Source organism: Physeter macrocephalus, chromosome 19, assembly GCF_002837175.3.
Source record: "Physeter macrocephalus isolate SW-GA chromosome 19, ASM283717v5, whole genome shotgun sequence".
In the NCBI taxonomy this organism is placed as follows: domain Eukaryota; kingdom Metazoa; phylum Chordata; class Mammalia; order Artiodactyla; family Physeteridae; genus Physeter; species Physeter macrocephalus.
The window spans coordinates 3,846,214-3,861,854 of NC_041232.1; the positions used below are offsets into that span (position 1 = coordinate 3,846,214).

General features: G+C 41.4%; 1 protein-coding gene across 1 annotated transcript in view; it reads right to left on the reverse strand.

Moving 5' to 3' along the window:
* Window positions 1–15,641, reverse strand: part of LOC102974591 (protein SFI1 homolog) — a 78,760-nt gene that overhangs the window by 60,663 nt on the left and 2,456 nt on the right. The window contains exons 2-3 of the mRNA XM_028480526.2: window positions 9,532–9,661; window positions 1,127–1,300 (exon numbers count right to left, since the gene is read on the reverse strand). Of these exons, the coding sequence (XP_028336327.1) occupies window positions 1,127–1,300; window positions 9,532–9,629 (272 nt within the window). The 5' untranslated portion in view covers window positions 9,630–9,661. The remainder of the gene's footprint in view (window positions 1–1,126; window positions 1,301–9,531; window positions 9,662–15,641) is intronic.

The window sequence follows — 15,641 nt, forward strand, 5'->3', positions numbered from 1 at the left end:
CCCGTGTCCCCTGCATCGGCAGGCGGACTCTCAACCACTGCGCCACCAGGGAAGCCCAAGCAGATTATTTTTTAAAAATACTTTCAATATAAAGCATTTTGTTGATGAAGATTTCAGAGATGAGCAAAAGGAAGTACATGCTAGTGCTTTTGTGCGTATTATTCTTCCTGCCTAAAACACCTGGCAAATGCCCACTTACCCACCAAGGCTCATCTTCAATGCTCACTCCTACATGAAGTCTTCCTGGACCTTCCCCAACCAAACAGAGCAAGTAGCTTGGTACTCTCAGACCCCTGCTCCAACCCCTAGTGTAACATTATGACACCAAATCCCAGGAAGAGGCTCGCAGGGTGCCTGTTGTTCCCTCTGCACTGTGAGCCCCTGAGAGCAGGGACCATGGCTCACAGCATCCCCAGCTAGCACAGTGCCTGGAACACACAGAAAAAGCTGGCTTGTCTTGGCCAGTTGATCTCCACGTTCAGCTCAGAATGCTCTTCCTCCTGCCCTTTACCTGGCTTATTCTTACATTATCCTTCAGGACTCGGCTAAACTCCACCTCCTCCAGGAAGTCACTGCTGGCTACGCTGGCATGGCTGTTCTTGCCAGGTGGCCTATGGCACCACATCCTCCCTTCTCACAGCACTTATCATGCTTCGCTGTTGTGGCTTGTTTAACAGTCTGCCAAGCCTACCTGATTTTACACTGTCATGAGGTCTTGGACCAGGAATGTCTTATTCACCTTGTACGCTCAGCATCTAGCATAACACCTGGCTGGGTAGGCACCTGATAAATTTTTGTTGAATGAGTAAGAGGATACCTTTCAAAGACCTAATCAAGAGTAGCAGAAAATGATCATTTTCTTGGACTATGTTTAGACTTCTTCTGGAAGACTCTTTATAGCTTATACACTGTGGGGCAAAACTGGAGACCATGAATGAAAACACTCAGTGACAGATTTTACATCAGCAGATTCCTAAATATTCTGAACATTCTGCCATGAAGAACAGTCAGCAAGGTCTCCAATTAACTGAGATAAGAGAATAAGAATCATCCCCTCATTTTAACCAACAAGGGAGAACAATGGAAAAGTCACTGAGGCAGGGGAGGGGACCCCTCGCAAGCTCACCTGATGCGCAGTTCTCTTAGCCGGCCCCTTCGGGTCCAGGCATATGAGGGATGATACTGTACAGGGTGCCTGGCCCTAGGTATCTCACTCCAGATCCCAGAAAAGGCAGAAGACTTCTTTTTGGACATTATCTTTGGAGAATAAGGTTTCTTAACTGCACCATCCCTTGAAGACCTTAAATTTGAGGAGTAAGGGAGAAAGGAGAGAATCAAATTATCTCTGCATGTGACGCAAATACTTTTTAACATACAAGTGAAATTAAACATATAAGCTCATTGAGACGGAATGATAATAACTCCCCTTCAAGGACAATAAGCAGCCCAATCTCTGACAGAAATACCCACCCTCTCTGGAGGTGGGTACTGCTGGCTCTGCTCTAAGCAGGAGCTATAGAGCTGGAGGGTACCTTGGAGTCATTAGTCCTAACACACTCTTTTTTAATGTGTCTTTTAACGGGAATCATTTACAAATTGGAAACAGGTTCCTTTACGTAAAAAACTAGGAATGATTTTCAGATTATGTGACAACTATAACAATATGAAACTACACACTTTTACTAAACACTAAACTTATGACTTTTAATCCCATTCCAGAAACATTAAGAGATCATCTTATTGGTATGAACTCAAGATTTTAAAAAAATGTATGTCAGAGATCTGCCTGCAGGAAATACCTAGAGGCAACAATATCCCATCAGCAATAAGCAAACCGATAGCTCAAATATTGTTTATAAAATACCACTGCCAACTAGTATTCCAAGTAATGGGCCCTAGGAAAGCAGTCTCTAAAAAAAATAAAATAAAACAAAACAAAATAAAATAAAATACCATTGCCAACTAAGAGAAAGCAGCAGTCCTTGAAAATATAGCTGACTTTCAGGTCTGAGACAAGGAAAATACAAGATGAGCCTGGAATATCTTAATGGGTCAAAATGTAAAGAAATGATCAAAGAATGACAGGGGTGTGTCAAAAGGACACAGGAGCCAGCTTGAAAGGGCTCCCACTGGCCAAATATGGGACAATTTCGGCAGTAATAGATTAAAACCCACCAAATAAAATACGAATCCACAAAATACTGATATGAGTAAATAAATACATGAGGGAGAATGGAAAGCTCTACTTTGCAGTAGAATGCAATTAATTAACTTTTAAGAACCATCACAGTAGCAACTGATTCAGACAAGAATCATCAATGGATGTGAAAACAAGTGGGCGCTAGTTTGATGAGAAACAGGCTATTAATGTAGTTTCAAAATATCTCGCCACAAGATACTTATTCATTTCTTTATAGTGGAGAAACCTGGCAGACATCATCTTAACCAAGTGATAAAAGTGAACATCGGGCTTCCCTGGTGGCGCAGTGGTTAAGAATCCGCCTGCCAGTGCAGGGGACATGGGTTCGAGCCCTGGTCCGGGAAGATCCCACATGCCGCTAAGCAACTAAGCCCGTGCGCCACAACTACTGAACCTGCGCTCTAGAGCCTGCGAGCCACAACTACTGAGCCCACGTGCCACAACTACTGAAGCCCATGTGCCACAACTACTGAAGCCCATGTGCCACAAGTACTGAAGCCCACGTGCCTAGAGCCCATGCTCCGCAACAAGAGAGGCTACCACAGTAAGAAGCCTGCGCACCACAAAGAAGAGTAGCCCTGGGATTCCCTGGTGGCTCAGGGGTTAAGAATCCGCCTGCCAATGAAGGGGACACAGGTGTGAGCCCTGGTCCAGGAAGATCCCACATGCCGCGGAGCAACTAAGCCTGTGCGCCACAACTACTGAGCCTGCGAGCCACAACTACTGAAGCCCGTGTGCCTAAAGCCCATGCTCCGCAACAAGAGAAGCCACTGCAATGAGATGCCGGCACACCACAACGAAGAGTAGGCCCTGCTCGACGCAATTAGAGAAAGCCCGCACACAGCAACGAAGGCCCAACACAGCCAAAAATAAATAAATAAATTTAAAAAAATAAAAAAAAAAAGAGTAGCCCCTGCTCGCCACAACTAGAGAAAGCCCACACACAGCAATGAAGACCCAACGCAGCCAAAAATAAATAAATAAAAAGTTAACATCAATGGTAATAGGACCAAATCTCCTGCTACTGATGCACTGAGAACACAGCATCACTTCTGCGAATTTCCTGCCAAAAATGCACAACCTGAGTTCAATCATGAAGAAACACTGAACAAACCCAAACTGAGAAATATGCATAAAAGGTAAGTGATCTGAACTCTTCAAAAATGCTTAGGTCGGGCTTCCCTGGTGGCGCAGTGGTTGAAAGTCCGCCTGCCGATGCAGGGGACACAGGTTTGTGCCCTGGTCTGGGAAGATCCCACATGCCGCGGAGCGGCTGGGCCCGTGAGCCATGGCCACTGAGCCTGTGCGTCCAGAGCCTGTGCTCCGCAACGGGAGAGGCCACAACAGTGAGAGGCCCAAGTACCACAAAAAAAAAAAAATGCTTAGGTCATGGAAGATAAGGAAATACTGAGAAATATTTCCAAATTAAAGGGGATTAAAAGTACAAAATGAACAAAAAGGGAAGTTTTTCTTACATTTTGTTGTTTTCTTTTTGCTATAAATAACATTTTTGGGACAACTGGCTTCAACTTACTCTCAAATGGTCCAGGGGAGGGGGGAAATATAGATATAGTTGATTCTCGTTATTTGCGGTAAGTTCTATAAAGTCCATAAACATTGAGTTAGTGAATATACTGAACCATGGCCCCTAAGGGAAAATACATGGTTAGGTTTCTGCCAGCCTTCAAAAACATTCTCATCAACTAATCAAAACAGAACCTTGTTTTATGTGTACTTCTGTTTAAAGACACCTTATTTAATGCATATAGTGAGTCATTAAATTGAACTCACGGCCAACAGCCCTGTAACTCATGCCTGGACAAAACTCACACCTAACATACACTTTCTTCATAAAGTACATCACAGCGTTCCTGCACTTAAGAACACTAGACAGAACTTCAGCACTATGCTTGGGGGCCACTTTAAATAGCAAAACTGTCAACAAAAAGCACAAAACTGTGAAAACGTGGTACTACACAGACTGGGAAAAGGACCCTTGCTTAAAGTATGAGCTGACACAAAAAGGCAGAACACTGTCTTGTTTGACCTCAGCTGGGAGCATGTGCATCAGTGAGTAAAATCTTTTGCCCCTCTGCACATGTCCACAAATGAAATGAAAATGCTGAGACAGAGAGAGAGAGAGAGAGAGAGAGAGAGAGAGAGAGAGAGAGAAACAAACAGGCAGACAGATGAATGTGGTAAAATGTTAACAAGAGAATCTGGGAGAAGAAAGGTTCTTTGTCCTATTCTTGCAACTTTTCTCTAAATTTTAAATTATTTCAAAATAAAACAAAAATTTTAAAAATAAGACTTTCATCCCACTCATTTTAAAATAAAAATGAAAGAGGCTCTAAAACGTTAGGAGCCTATGAAACAGCAAATTCACGTAAGGTATGCTGGGACAGTGCCCTCTTGAAGCCCTGTTACATAATCAAACAGGTAGTCAGACTGGGAAGCCCATGCCTAAAGTCATCCCTGCCCACTGCTCTCTCCTTTCATCGGACTCTGAGCTCCTCCTCACCAGCTATTGAATCAAGCAGCAGATGAACTGTTTACAGCTCTGGAAATTTAAAGACCATAAAGATACCAACATTGGTGTAAGTCAGGTGGCCCCAGAAATCTAAGTTATTCTAACACCTAAAGGAAGAGATCACAAACTGAAACCACAGATTTGTCTATGTACATATGTGCCTGTTTCCCATCGGAAGACCTCTTGATGACAGGGACTATTTTTATCTGCTAATATATAATACTGAGCCCCTAATATATTGCCGGGCACTCATAGTAGGTAGGCATATAAAATTTGTTAAATTGGTCTTCCCTGGTGGCACAGTGGTTAAGAATCCGCCTGCCAATGCAGGGGACATGGGTTCGAGCCCTGGTCCGGGAAGATCCCACATGCCGCAGAGCAACTAAGCCCGTGCGCCACAACTACTGAACCTGCGCTCTAGAGCCCGTGAACCACGACTACTGAGCCTGCATGCCACAACTACTGAAGCCTGCATGCCTAGCACCCATGCTCCACAACAAGAGAAGCCACCGCAATGAGAAGCCCGTGCACCACAACAAAGAGTAGCCCCCACTCACCGCAACTAGAGAAAGCCCATGTGCAGCAATGAAGACCCAACGCAGCCAAAAATAAAATAAATAAAATAAAAATATATAAATATTTTTTTAAATTAAATTATGGAACAGAGGAAAGGCAGAATGATGGAAAGAAATATGAAACAGAAGGCACTTCAAAAACAGTATCGGAATCCAAAAATCATGAAGAATGGGGGAGGAGAATAAAAACATAGGAATACAATTTTTTTTTTAATGTCAATGGGAGGACTATGATTGGCCAAGAAATACAGAAAAATGGAAGTGAGGAGAAAGACAGAATTTGAAAATGTTCATCCAAAAGTGACAAGGGGGAAAGACGATAACTCTAATTTGAGGGACTTCCCTTGGTGGTCCAGTGGGTAAGACTCCACGCTCCCAATGCAGGGGGCCCAGGTTCAATCCCCGGTCAGGGAACTAGATCCTGCATGCATGCTTCAACTAAGAGTTCGCATACCACAACTAAGATCCCGCGTGCCGTGTCCCAGCACGGCCAAAATAAATAAATAATTTTAAAAACTCTAATTCGAAAAGATACATGTACCCCAATGTTCACAGCAGCACTATTTACAATAGCAAATACATGGAAACAACCTAAATGTCCATCGACAGATGAATGGATAGACAAGATGTTTATATTCCATATACACAATGGAATATTATTCAGCCATAAAAAAGAATGAAATAATGCCATCTGCAGCAACATGGATGGACCTACAGATTATCACACAAAGTGAAGTAAGTCAGACAGAGAAAGACAAATTTCATATGATACACATATGTGGAACCTAAAAAATGATACAAATGAACTTACAAAACAGAGACAGACTCACAGATATAGAAAACTTACAGTTACCAAGTGAAAGGGGGGGGGTGGGATAAATTAGGAGTTTGAGATTAACAGATACACACTACTATATAAAAAATAAACAACAAGGACCTACTGTATAGCACAGGGAACTACATTCAATGTCTTGTAATATCCTACAATGGAAAAGAATCTGGAATAGATATATATATGTATGACTGAATCACTTTGCTGTACACCTGAAACTAACACAACACTGTAAATCAACTATACTTCAATTTTAGAAAAATTAAGAAAAATTAGAAAAACAAAAAAGTGCCAAGGGGAAGGCATGCACTGACCAATTCATTTGACTGTTTACTTGGCAGGTGTATCCTTTAATGTTTGTTTATTCACTCAGTATCAAGGACTGAGTGAATATACGCCCAGCAACATAGCAAGGCCGGGGGTTACAAAGACAAATATGTATTCAATGTGTTTCTCATGTCTTACAATGAGAAAACAAGACATTGATAGCTTACAGCAAGCATAGGACACTGACACACACCCAATATCTATAAAAGACAGTTTCTCAAGAGCTTATGGTGTATTGAGATGACAATGAGAATACCAATCGTTAAATGCTAAGAAAAAGGTAAATTTAGGGTGTTATAGGAATGTACACACTTGGTGGGAATAGGGTGGTCAGAAGAGGCTTCCTGGAGATCATATTAGAGTTGAGTTTGGAAATATGAGTAGAAATTAGCTGGGAGTAGGGAACTGGAAAGAGTTGGGTAGGAATACTTGGCACATGCAGTGTAGAAGGAAAGTTCACGGAGAGTCAAGGAACTCCAAGGAGTCCTATAGGACTCACAACAGGGGATCTCAGATTGCTTTACAGCAGAATACCTAGGGAATTCATTCCCTTCTCAAGGCTCCCCAACCTAAAGCTGCAGAGTATTTGAGGAAACAGAGCTTCACTTTAAGGCCATGGTTAATTTGCTTCAGAAGATGAAGTAAGGCAGGCCTGACGAGTACTCTGTGGATCACTGGTAAATACTGTCAGGGTGTTGATTCAGCTTTCAAGGATGGATCCCTCTTCTGTAGGATCAGCAGGGGTAGGACCTCAGCAGCTATGCTGGGAGCCCCATGACCCTCCTCCAAGTCCCACTTGATTAGAGCAGCAGGAGAAATTTGACTCACGCTGGACGAACCAGATTAATTCTCCCAGGACTGAATTTTGAGCTGAGACACAGTCTGAACAGGAGGTGGGGGGTGAAGCACAAAAATGGCACTGCTCAGGAGGAAGGGTCCAAACACTGCTGAATAGGTCTCTCCAGCTACTTGGCTTCCACCTTGTCCAAGACCTAGTCGATTCTATAAAAAAACTTCTGTATGTTAGTTAGGATCCTAGGTTTCAAGCAATAGGAACCCAACTCAAATTAACTGCTGTTAGTATAACAACAGGAATCCTTCAGCAAAATTGATAACCCTTTAGCTAAAACCAAGAAAAAAGAGAGAAAATACACAGATCACCAAAAGTAGGAATGAAAGAAAGGACATTATCATTGACCCTTCATAAATTAAAAGAATTATAAAGGAATACTATGAACTTTATGCCAACAAATTAGACAACTCAGAGAAAATGAACACATTCCCAGAAAAACACAAATCACAAAAACTGACTAGAGAATACATAGAAACTCTGAATAGATCTATAACAAGAAACTGAATTAGTAACTAAAAATTTTCCTAAAAACAGAAGTCCAGATCCTGATAGCTTCACTGATGAGTTCTATCAGACATTTGAAAAATAAATGATACCAGTACTCTATAAACTCTTCCAGAAACAAAAGTGGTCAGAACACTTCCAGAATCATTCTTTTAGGCCAGTATCACACCCTGATGCCAAAAGCAGACAAGGATATGACACACAAAATATAGACCAATATCCCTTGTGGCTATAAACACAGAAATGATCAAAAAATATTAGCACACCAAACCCAACATACAAAAACCATATAACAAATACTATGACCAAGCTGGATTTATCCTAGGAATACAAAGCTAGTTTAACATCTGAAAATCTATTAATGTAATACACCTTACTAATAGAAAAAAGGACAAAAACCATATATGATCATTTCAATAGATGCCAAATAAATATTTTACAAAACCCAACACCAGTCATGATAAAAACGCTCAAGGGTCCCAAAAGACAACAGATGACATACTAAACACAGGATAATTTGAGGATGGCATATTAACAAAGGTATGGGCGTAGACGAACCACTAGGGAAAGTGCAGGAACCTGAAGCTGGTGAAAGCGAAGGTGGTACCACCTCTAGGCCCAAAGGGATAAAAGAGAGAATAATCACTAGAATCCAGGAGAGTCATACAAAGTCGGCTACCTACGAGGTACTGTGGGCTTCAGCGGAGGGACACAGCCAACCCAAGGCATCTTGCAAGGAGGGAGCCAAGGGGATAAGTAGTTTGGCCTCACTCTCCTCTCTCCCTCCTCACTATCTCTTGCCAGAGCACCTCTTTGGCCAAATCCAATGGGAAGCACTGGATACACGAGTGGAGATTAGATCTGGATGGTTATATTGAAGACAGCCAGCACAAAGAGGTAATTCCCTAGCTCACGTACTTCAGAAGAATTCTGAACCAGAGCCGCAAGGACTAGAACGGTGTCTCAAATTGTTAGCTCTTCCTGCTTCTCTCAGTGTGCTGACCTGCGTAACTCCTACAGTATAGGGTCGCCTATTGCCTATGCAGGGTGGAGACTGAAAAAGCTGCCACAGCAACCCATTAGGTGGGTCTCTCTCTCTCTTTAATGCCTGGCTCGGCCTTAGAGGAGAACTTCTGATTGGCCCCATGCGGTCACATGCACACCCCTGAACCAATCCCTCTTAGGGGGCAGGATACTCATGAAGGGCCAGCTGCAAGTCATAGGCCCGCTACTGTGAGTCTGAGGTTTGTTAGTAAACTGCAGTCTCCTTCTCATAAACTCCCTCCTTTTTCCTAGGCAAGCCATAGTTGGGAGTCTCCTATTTGGAATCAAAAGAACCTTAAAGCAGGCTGAAACCAATCATAATCAAAAGTAGGAGAAAGATATACTAGCTAGCCTCGATGTTATAATTTCTCAGGAAAATCATCCTTATTTCAGCTCAAAGTCAAAATTTCAATGATAGATATCTCCACACACTCAAAATGGATTTTGACTGTAACATAAAGTATGAAATGTGCATTATATGCTATACTCTAGATGAGAAACCCAAAATACCAACAAAAAACTGTTACCCAAAATTCCTATCTCACTACTCATGATTTAGGAAAAAACTACTTTAAAAAAATTTATTATTTTCACACATAAAATATTTACAGGCTTTTATATGGGCCATAGTTTCAGTTATCTTTTTTGTCAAGTCCCATCACTCACCTGGAATCAACCTTCCTCTCCATTCTCCGCTTAATTCCTTTTTGATGAAAATTCAACCAGTGGCTTGATACACACTTCTCAATGAGCAGATTCTTCATGAATCAAAAAGTCTTTTATCTTCCTCTTCTAACTATAAGAAAAAGTAGAATGAGAGTAATTTACCTGAAGCCTCTAAGGAGCCACATTTCTCAACAGCTACACATCAGCTTCTAGTCTCCTGCATCTCCTTTTTTTTTTTTTTTTTTTTGCGGTACGCGGGCCTCTCACTGTTGTGGCCCCTCCCATGGCGGAGCACAGGCTCCGGACGCGCAGGCTCCAGCGGCCATGGCCCACGGGCCTAGCCGCTCCGCGGCATGTGGGATCTTCCCGGACCGGGGCACGAACCCGTGTCCCCTGCATCGGCAGGTGGACTCTCAACCACTGCACCACCAGGGAAGCCCTGCACCTCCTTCTTAATTCAACAATAGATGAACATGGGAAGTCACTGATTTTTTTTTTTTCTGGGTCTCACTGAGTGGCTTGCCGGATCTTGGTTCCCCGACCAGGGATCGAACCCTTGCCCTCAGCAGTGGAAGGGCAAGAGTCCTATCCACTGGACCTCCAAGGAATTCCTGGGAAGTCACTGATTTAAAAACAAAATTTTTCATTGCACTGTTAAAAGTTATTTTCTAAGAAACAAAACTGAGAGAAGAGTGAGCCACACTAAAAAGGTTATGACTGACTCATCCATCCTATTCAGGTGATGCTCCAAGACCTTCAACTTCCCTTCATAAGAACACCAGTAGAGGCCAAGATTTCCTATTCCCCCCCAACTCCAAGATTAATATTTATGGTTGTCAATGTTATCTATAAGAATCTTCAGGCAGTTTTTGATCAGTGTACAGTTTTCATTTTCATTTAGTGATAATGTCTACCAATAATATTCATTATGAACTTAATAAATAACATAGTTTTTATTTATTTCTTAGTGCAAAGAATAGCAATGCTGTAGGTTGAATTGTGCCCCCCAGAAAGATATATTGAAGTCCTAACCCCTAGTACCTATGAATGTGACCTTGTTTGGAAACAGCCTTTGCAGATGTAATTAAGATATAAGTTAGGATGAGGTCTTACTGGAATAGGGTGGACCCTTAATCCAATAATGATTGGCGTTTTTATAAAAAGAGAAGAGACAGAGGGACAGACACACACAGAGGAGAATGCCATGTGAAGACACAGACACACAAGGAGAACAGCATATTATGATGAAAGCTGAAATTGGAGTAATGGGTCTACAAGCCGAGGAACAACAAGGACTGTTGGCAACACCAGAAGCTAGAGAAAAGCACAGAACAGATCCTTCCCCAGAGCATTCAGAAAGAGGATGGCCCTGCCTACATCTTGATTCCAGATTTCCAGCCTCCAGAACTATGAGATAAAAAATTTGTTTATTTATTTATTATTTATTTATAAATAAAGCCTCCCAGTTTGTGGGTTTTGTTACAGCAGCCTTTAGAAACTAACATAAGTAGTATAACAAAGGAGGAAAATTTAAGTATGTGGTGGAGGAAAGCTAACAGGGTGGACACATCCTGTGTTGAGTAACTGTGATGCATTCATGAGACATTAATTCTAAAAGAATGAAATTACCCCTTATAATCAAGGTCACATATTTCAATGACAATTAGACAAGGAATCAGCCAGAAAAGAGAGTTTATCCATACAAAATGAATAGTCCTTATTGAGCTCAAACCTATGTCCTAGTCTTTCCGGAAATACATTCCAAGTAACAAAAGTCACAATTAGTGACTATTTCTGTAAATAAATTAAACTGAAAGATGATTCAAATAGAGATTTTTTTTGGTGTGAAATACTGCTATAATAAATGGGTCACTGCCTTAGGTTTAATATGATGCTATGGAATGTTTTCTGCGGTCAAAGACTCCTTTGACACTCTGTGCCAACGTTCTAATTACTTTACATATCTGCCTTCCCTATTAGGATATAAATTCCAGGGACTTCCCTGGTGGCGCAGTGGTTAAGAATCCGCCTGCCAATGCAGGGGACATGGGTTTGAGCCCTGGTCCGGGAAGATACCACATGCCGCGGAGCAACTAAGCCCATGTGCTACAACTACTGAGCCTGTGCTCTAGAGCCCACAAGCCACAACTACTGAGCCCACATGCCACAACTACTGCAGCCCACGCGCCTAGAGCCTGTGCCCCGCAACAGACAAGCCACTGCTATGAGAAGCCCATGCACTACAACATAGTCCCCGCTCGCTGCAACTAGAGAAAGTCCACGTGCAGCAACAAAGACCCAACGCAAACAAAAATTTAAAAAAAATTTTTTAATAAAAAATATAAATTCCATGAAAACAGGAGCCATATCTGATCTCCTCATTACTGTATTTTCAGGACCTAAAACACTGTCTGGAAACTAACACGTGAGATACATAAATACTGGAAAAACCAGGACATAAGTTTGATCTCAGTAAGGATTTGTATGAATATGAACTTATGTCTGAGTTGGAATATACATAATGATAACCAAATATAAAAGACAGCCCAAAAAAAACAAAAATCATTAGGTGTGGACTCCAAGGTAAACCTACAGACTGACCTCCTAAGATGACAGTAAAGGATAAAAGGGTATAAACCATAAGGTCCAAGAGATGGGAGAAGAGATCACAGGAAATGAAAGATTTCCACAAATTTTTGCAACGAGTAGGAAGAAAATTAACTGGCCTAACAGATTTGAAGAAGCAAAAACCTACAGAGTGGGATACCAAAGAGAAGCAGGCCAACAGAATTTCAGAAGCACTCAGAACTAGAAGGAACAAGGAAAGGCGCCCAGAACTGAAGTCACAGGCCACAAAGGAGGGGACTGAATGTAAGTCTATTTGGTGAGCACTTGGGGCCCCTAGTCTCTTCCCCAACCCTGCTAGGTAGGGTATCCAGCTCCCTCCCCGCAACCTCCATTCAGAATTCCGGCAGCTACACTTCTTGGCTCCCAATCAGAAGACTGGAAGAGTCTTCTCAAAAGAAGATAAGACTTAACAGACTTTGAAATAAAGATATCTGTGCCCCACCTCCATCAATGAAAAGGCAGGCTTGCCCCTAGAGAAAAGCACACAAACTGACAAGTCGGCCTCAGACACTGGAAGCTTCCGATTAATTTCTCAGTTGCTGACACTCAAGTATGAATGGACAGTCAAGAATCACAAGACATTTGGAAATGACCTCCAACAAAAAAGAATGAAACCAAAACATGGGACTTCCCTGGTGGTCCACTAGTTAAGATGCTCTGCTTCAAATGCAGGGGGAATGGGTTTGATCCCTGGTTGGGGAACTAAGATCCCGAATGCCCGCAGTGCAGCCAAAAATTTTTTTTAAAAAAGAAAGAAAAAGAAAGAATGAGACCAAAACAAACAAAGGAATCCTGAGGAAGCACCACTATGTGTGATGTATTCCTGCCAAAAACTTGAATCTAAATATCATCAAGCGTCATCTAGAACTAAGTACCATCTTACAAAAAATACAAGGGACAAATAAAAATGACTTTAAAATCAGCAAAATCGATGATGTAGGAAACTTTACAGGACAAACGACTCAGTTCCTTCAATAAATAAACTGCAAAGGAAAGATAGGAAAACTTATACATTAAAAGAGACTTAAGATGCTTATTGGGACTTCCCTGGTGGTACAGTGGTTAAGAATCCGCCTGCCAATGCAGGGGACACGGGTTCAATCCCTGGTCCAAGAAGATCCCACATGCCGTGGAGCAACTAAGCCCGCGAGCCACAACTACTGAACCTGCGCTCTAGAGCCCGTGAGCCACAACTACTGAGCCCGCGTGCCTAGAGACCATGCTCCACAACAAGAGAAGTCACCACTTGCTGCAGCAACAGAAAAGCCCATGTGCAGCAGCAAAGACCCAATGCAGCCAAAAAAATAATAATTTAAAAAAATAAAAATTAAGAAAATTATAATTTAAAAATTATTTTAAAAAGGATGCTTATCAACCAAATGTAATGCACGGACTTTGATTCTGGATCTTGATTTTTAACAAACTACAACTGTCAAAAAACATGAAACAGGGCTTCCCTGGTGGCGCAGTGGTTGAGAATCCGCCTGCTGATGCAGGGGACACGGGTTCATGCCCCGGTCCGGGAAGATCCCACATGCCGCGGAGCGGCTGGGCCCGTGAGCCATGGCCGCTGAGCCTCTGTGTCCGGAGCCTGTGCTCCGCTACGGGAGAGGCCACAACAGTGAGAGACCCGCGTACCATTAAAAAAAAAAAAAAAAAAAAAAAAGAAATTTAAACTTAAAATTTTTTAAACTTAATGTTTTAATGAGTTAAAAATTATCATTTTTTTTGCTGTGATAGTGGTGTTGGTTCTTTTAAAAGCATACTGTGTCTTTTACAGAATATAGAGAACAATTTACAGATAAAATATGATAAATTTAAGCACCAAAATAATTAAGGACAGTAATAAATTATAACACATTAAACAAAATGGGAATCCATGAGTCCAATCTGACAATAAAAGGATGAACAGATAGATAAACTGGGTAGAAAGGAGGGCTTATCCATACACAAAATGCCCAGAGCCAAATGTGGAGGGAGTTGTAGAGTTGGATAACCCCCATCTTATGACAATCATGGAGAAAATGATTTAAAAAAAAAAAAGCAAAAAAGTTAAAAAGTGGTAAATGTGAATAAAGGTATATGGGGGTTCTCTGTATTATTTTTGCAACTTCCCTGAAGACTGAGATTATTTCAAAATAAAAAACAAAGCAAAAATAATACAGTGGCAGAGATATAAATGAAAGAAGATAGTTCATGAGTTAATTTTTGAAAATGGGCGATAGGTACATACTATACATGGTTGAAATTCTTCATAATAAAATTTTTTTTAATTCTGGAGTAAACAAAGACAATATGGGAAAGAAAAGAAAAAACCACCACCAACAAAAAAGAAAACTCTATGATTAATATCCTCAGTGAGATAAGAGAACATATTATATACACATAGAATAAAATAAGGATATTATTTAAAAGAAAACAAAAAAAGAACAAGAAAGATATAGGAGAATCAAAACATTAGAAGGTGGCTAATAAAGTTGAAGAAATGTCCCAGAAATAGGAAGAGGGGGGAAAATGACAAAAGGAAATAAAGTTAGAAAATCTAAGGCTCAATCCAGGGGATCAGATATATAACTAGCAGGAATTCCAGAGAGATATGAGAGAACGAAAAAGGAAGAAATTATCAAAGAAATAAGAAGTTTCTCAAAACTAAAAGATGTAAATCCTCAGATGAGAGGTCCTGAACCAAGGCCAAATGCCAGGGTAGATCAAACACTTTTTCCAACATGCAAGGAGAAAAGGCTTAAGATATGCCTTTATTGAGAAGATACAGGAAAACTGGACATTATCAAAATTAAACATTGGTGGGACTTTACTGGTGGTCCAGTGGGTAAGACTGCACTCCCAATGCAGGAGGCCCGGGGTTCGATCCCTGGTTGGGGAACTGGATCCCACATGCATGCCACAAGTAAGAAGTCCACATGCCACAACTAAAGATCCATGTGCTGCAACTAAGACCCAGAGCAGCCAAAATTAATTAATTTTTTTAAAAAATTAAACATTCATGCTTCAAAGGACATCATCAGGAAAGTGAAAAGAAAAAGAAAGTGAAAAGACAACTCAACGAATGGGAAAAATATTTGCATATTTGCTAAGGAAATTGTATCTAGATTATATTTTTTAAATTCCTATAACTCAATAATAAAGACAATTAACCATATTTAAAAATGGACAAAGGATGTGACTAGATACTTCTCCAAAAAAGATATATAATCAGCCAATAAGAACATTGAGATGCTCAACATCATTAGCCATCAGAGAAATAAAAATCAAATCACAATGAGGTACCCATCAGAATGGCCATAATCAAAAAGACAGAAGGACAGGGGCTTCCCTGGTGGCGCAGTGGTTGAGAGTCTGCCTGCCGATGCAGGGGACACGGGTTCGTGCCCCGGTCCGGGAGGATCCCACATGCCGCAGAGCGGCTAGGCCCATGAGCCACGGCCACTGGGCCTGCGCGCCCGGAGCCTGTGCCCCGCAAC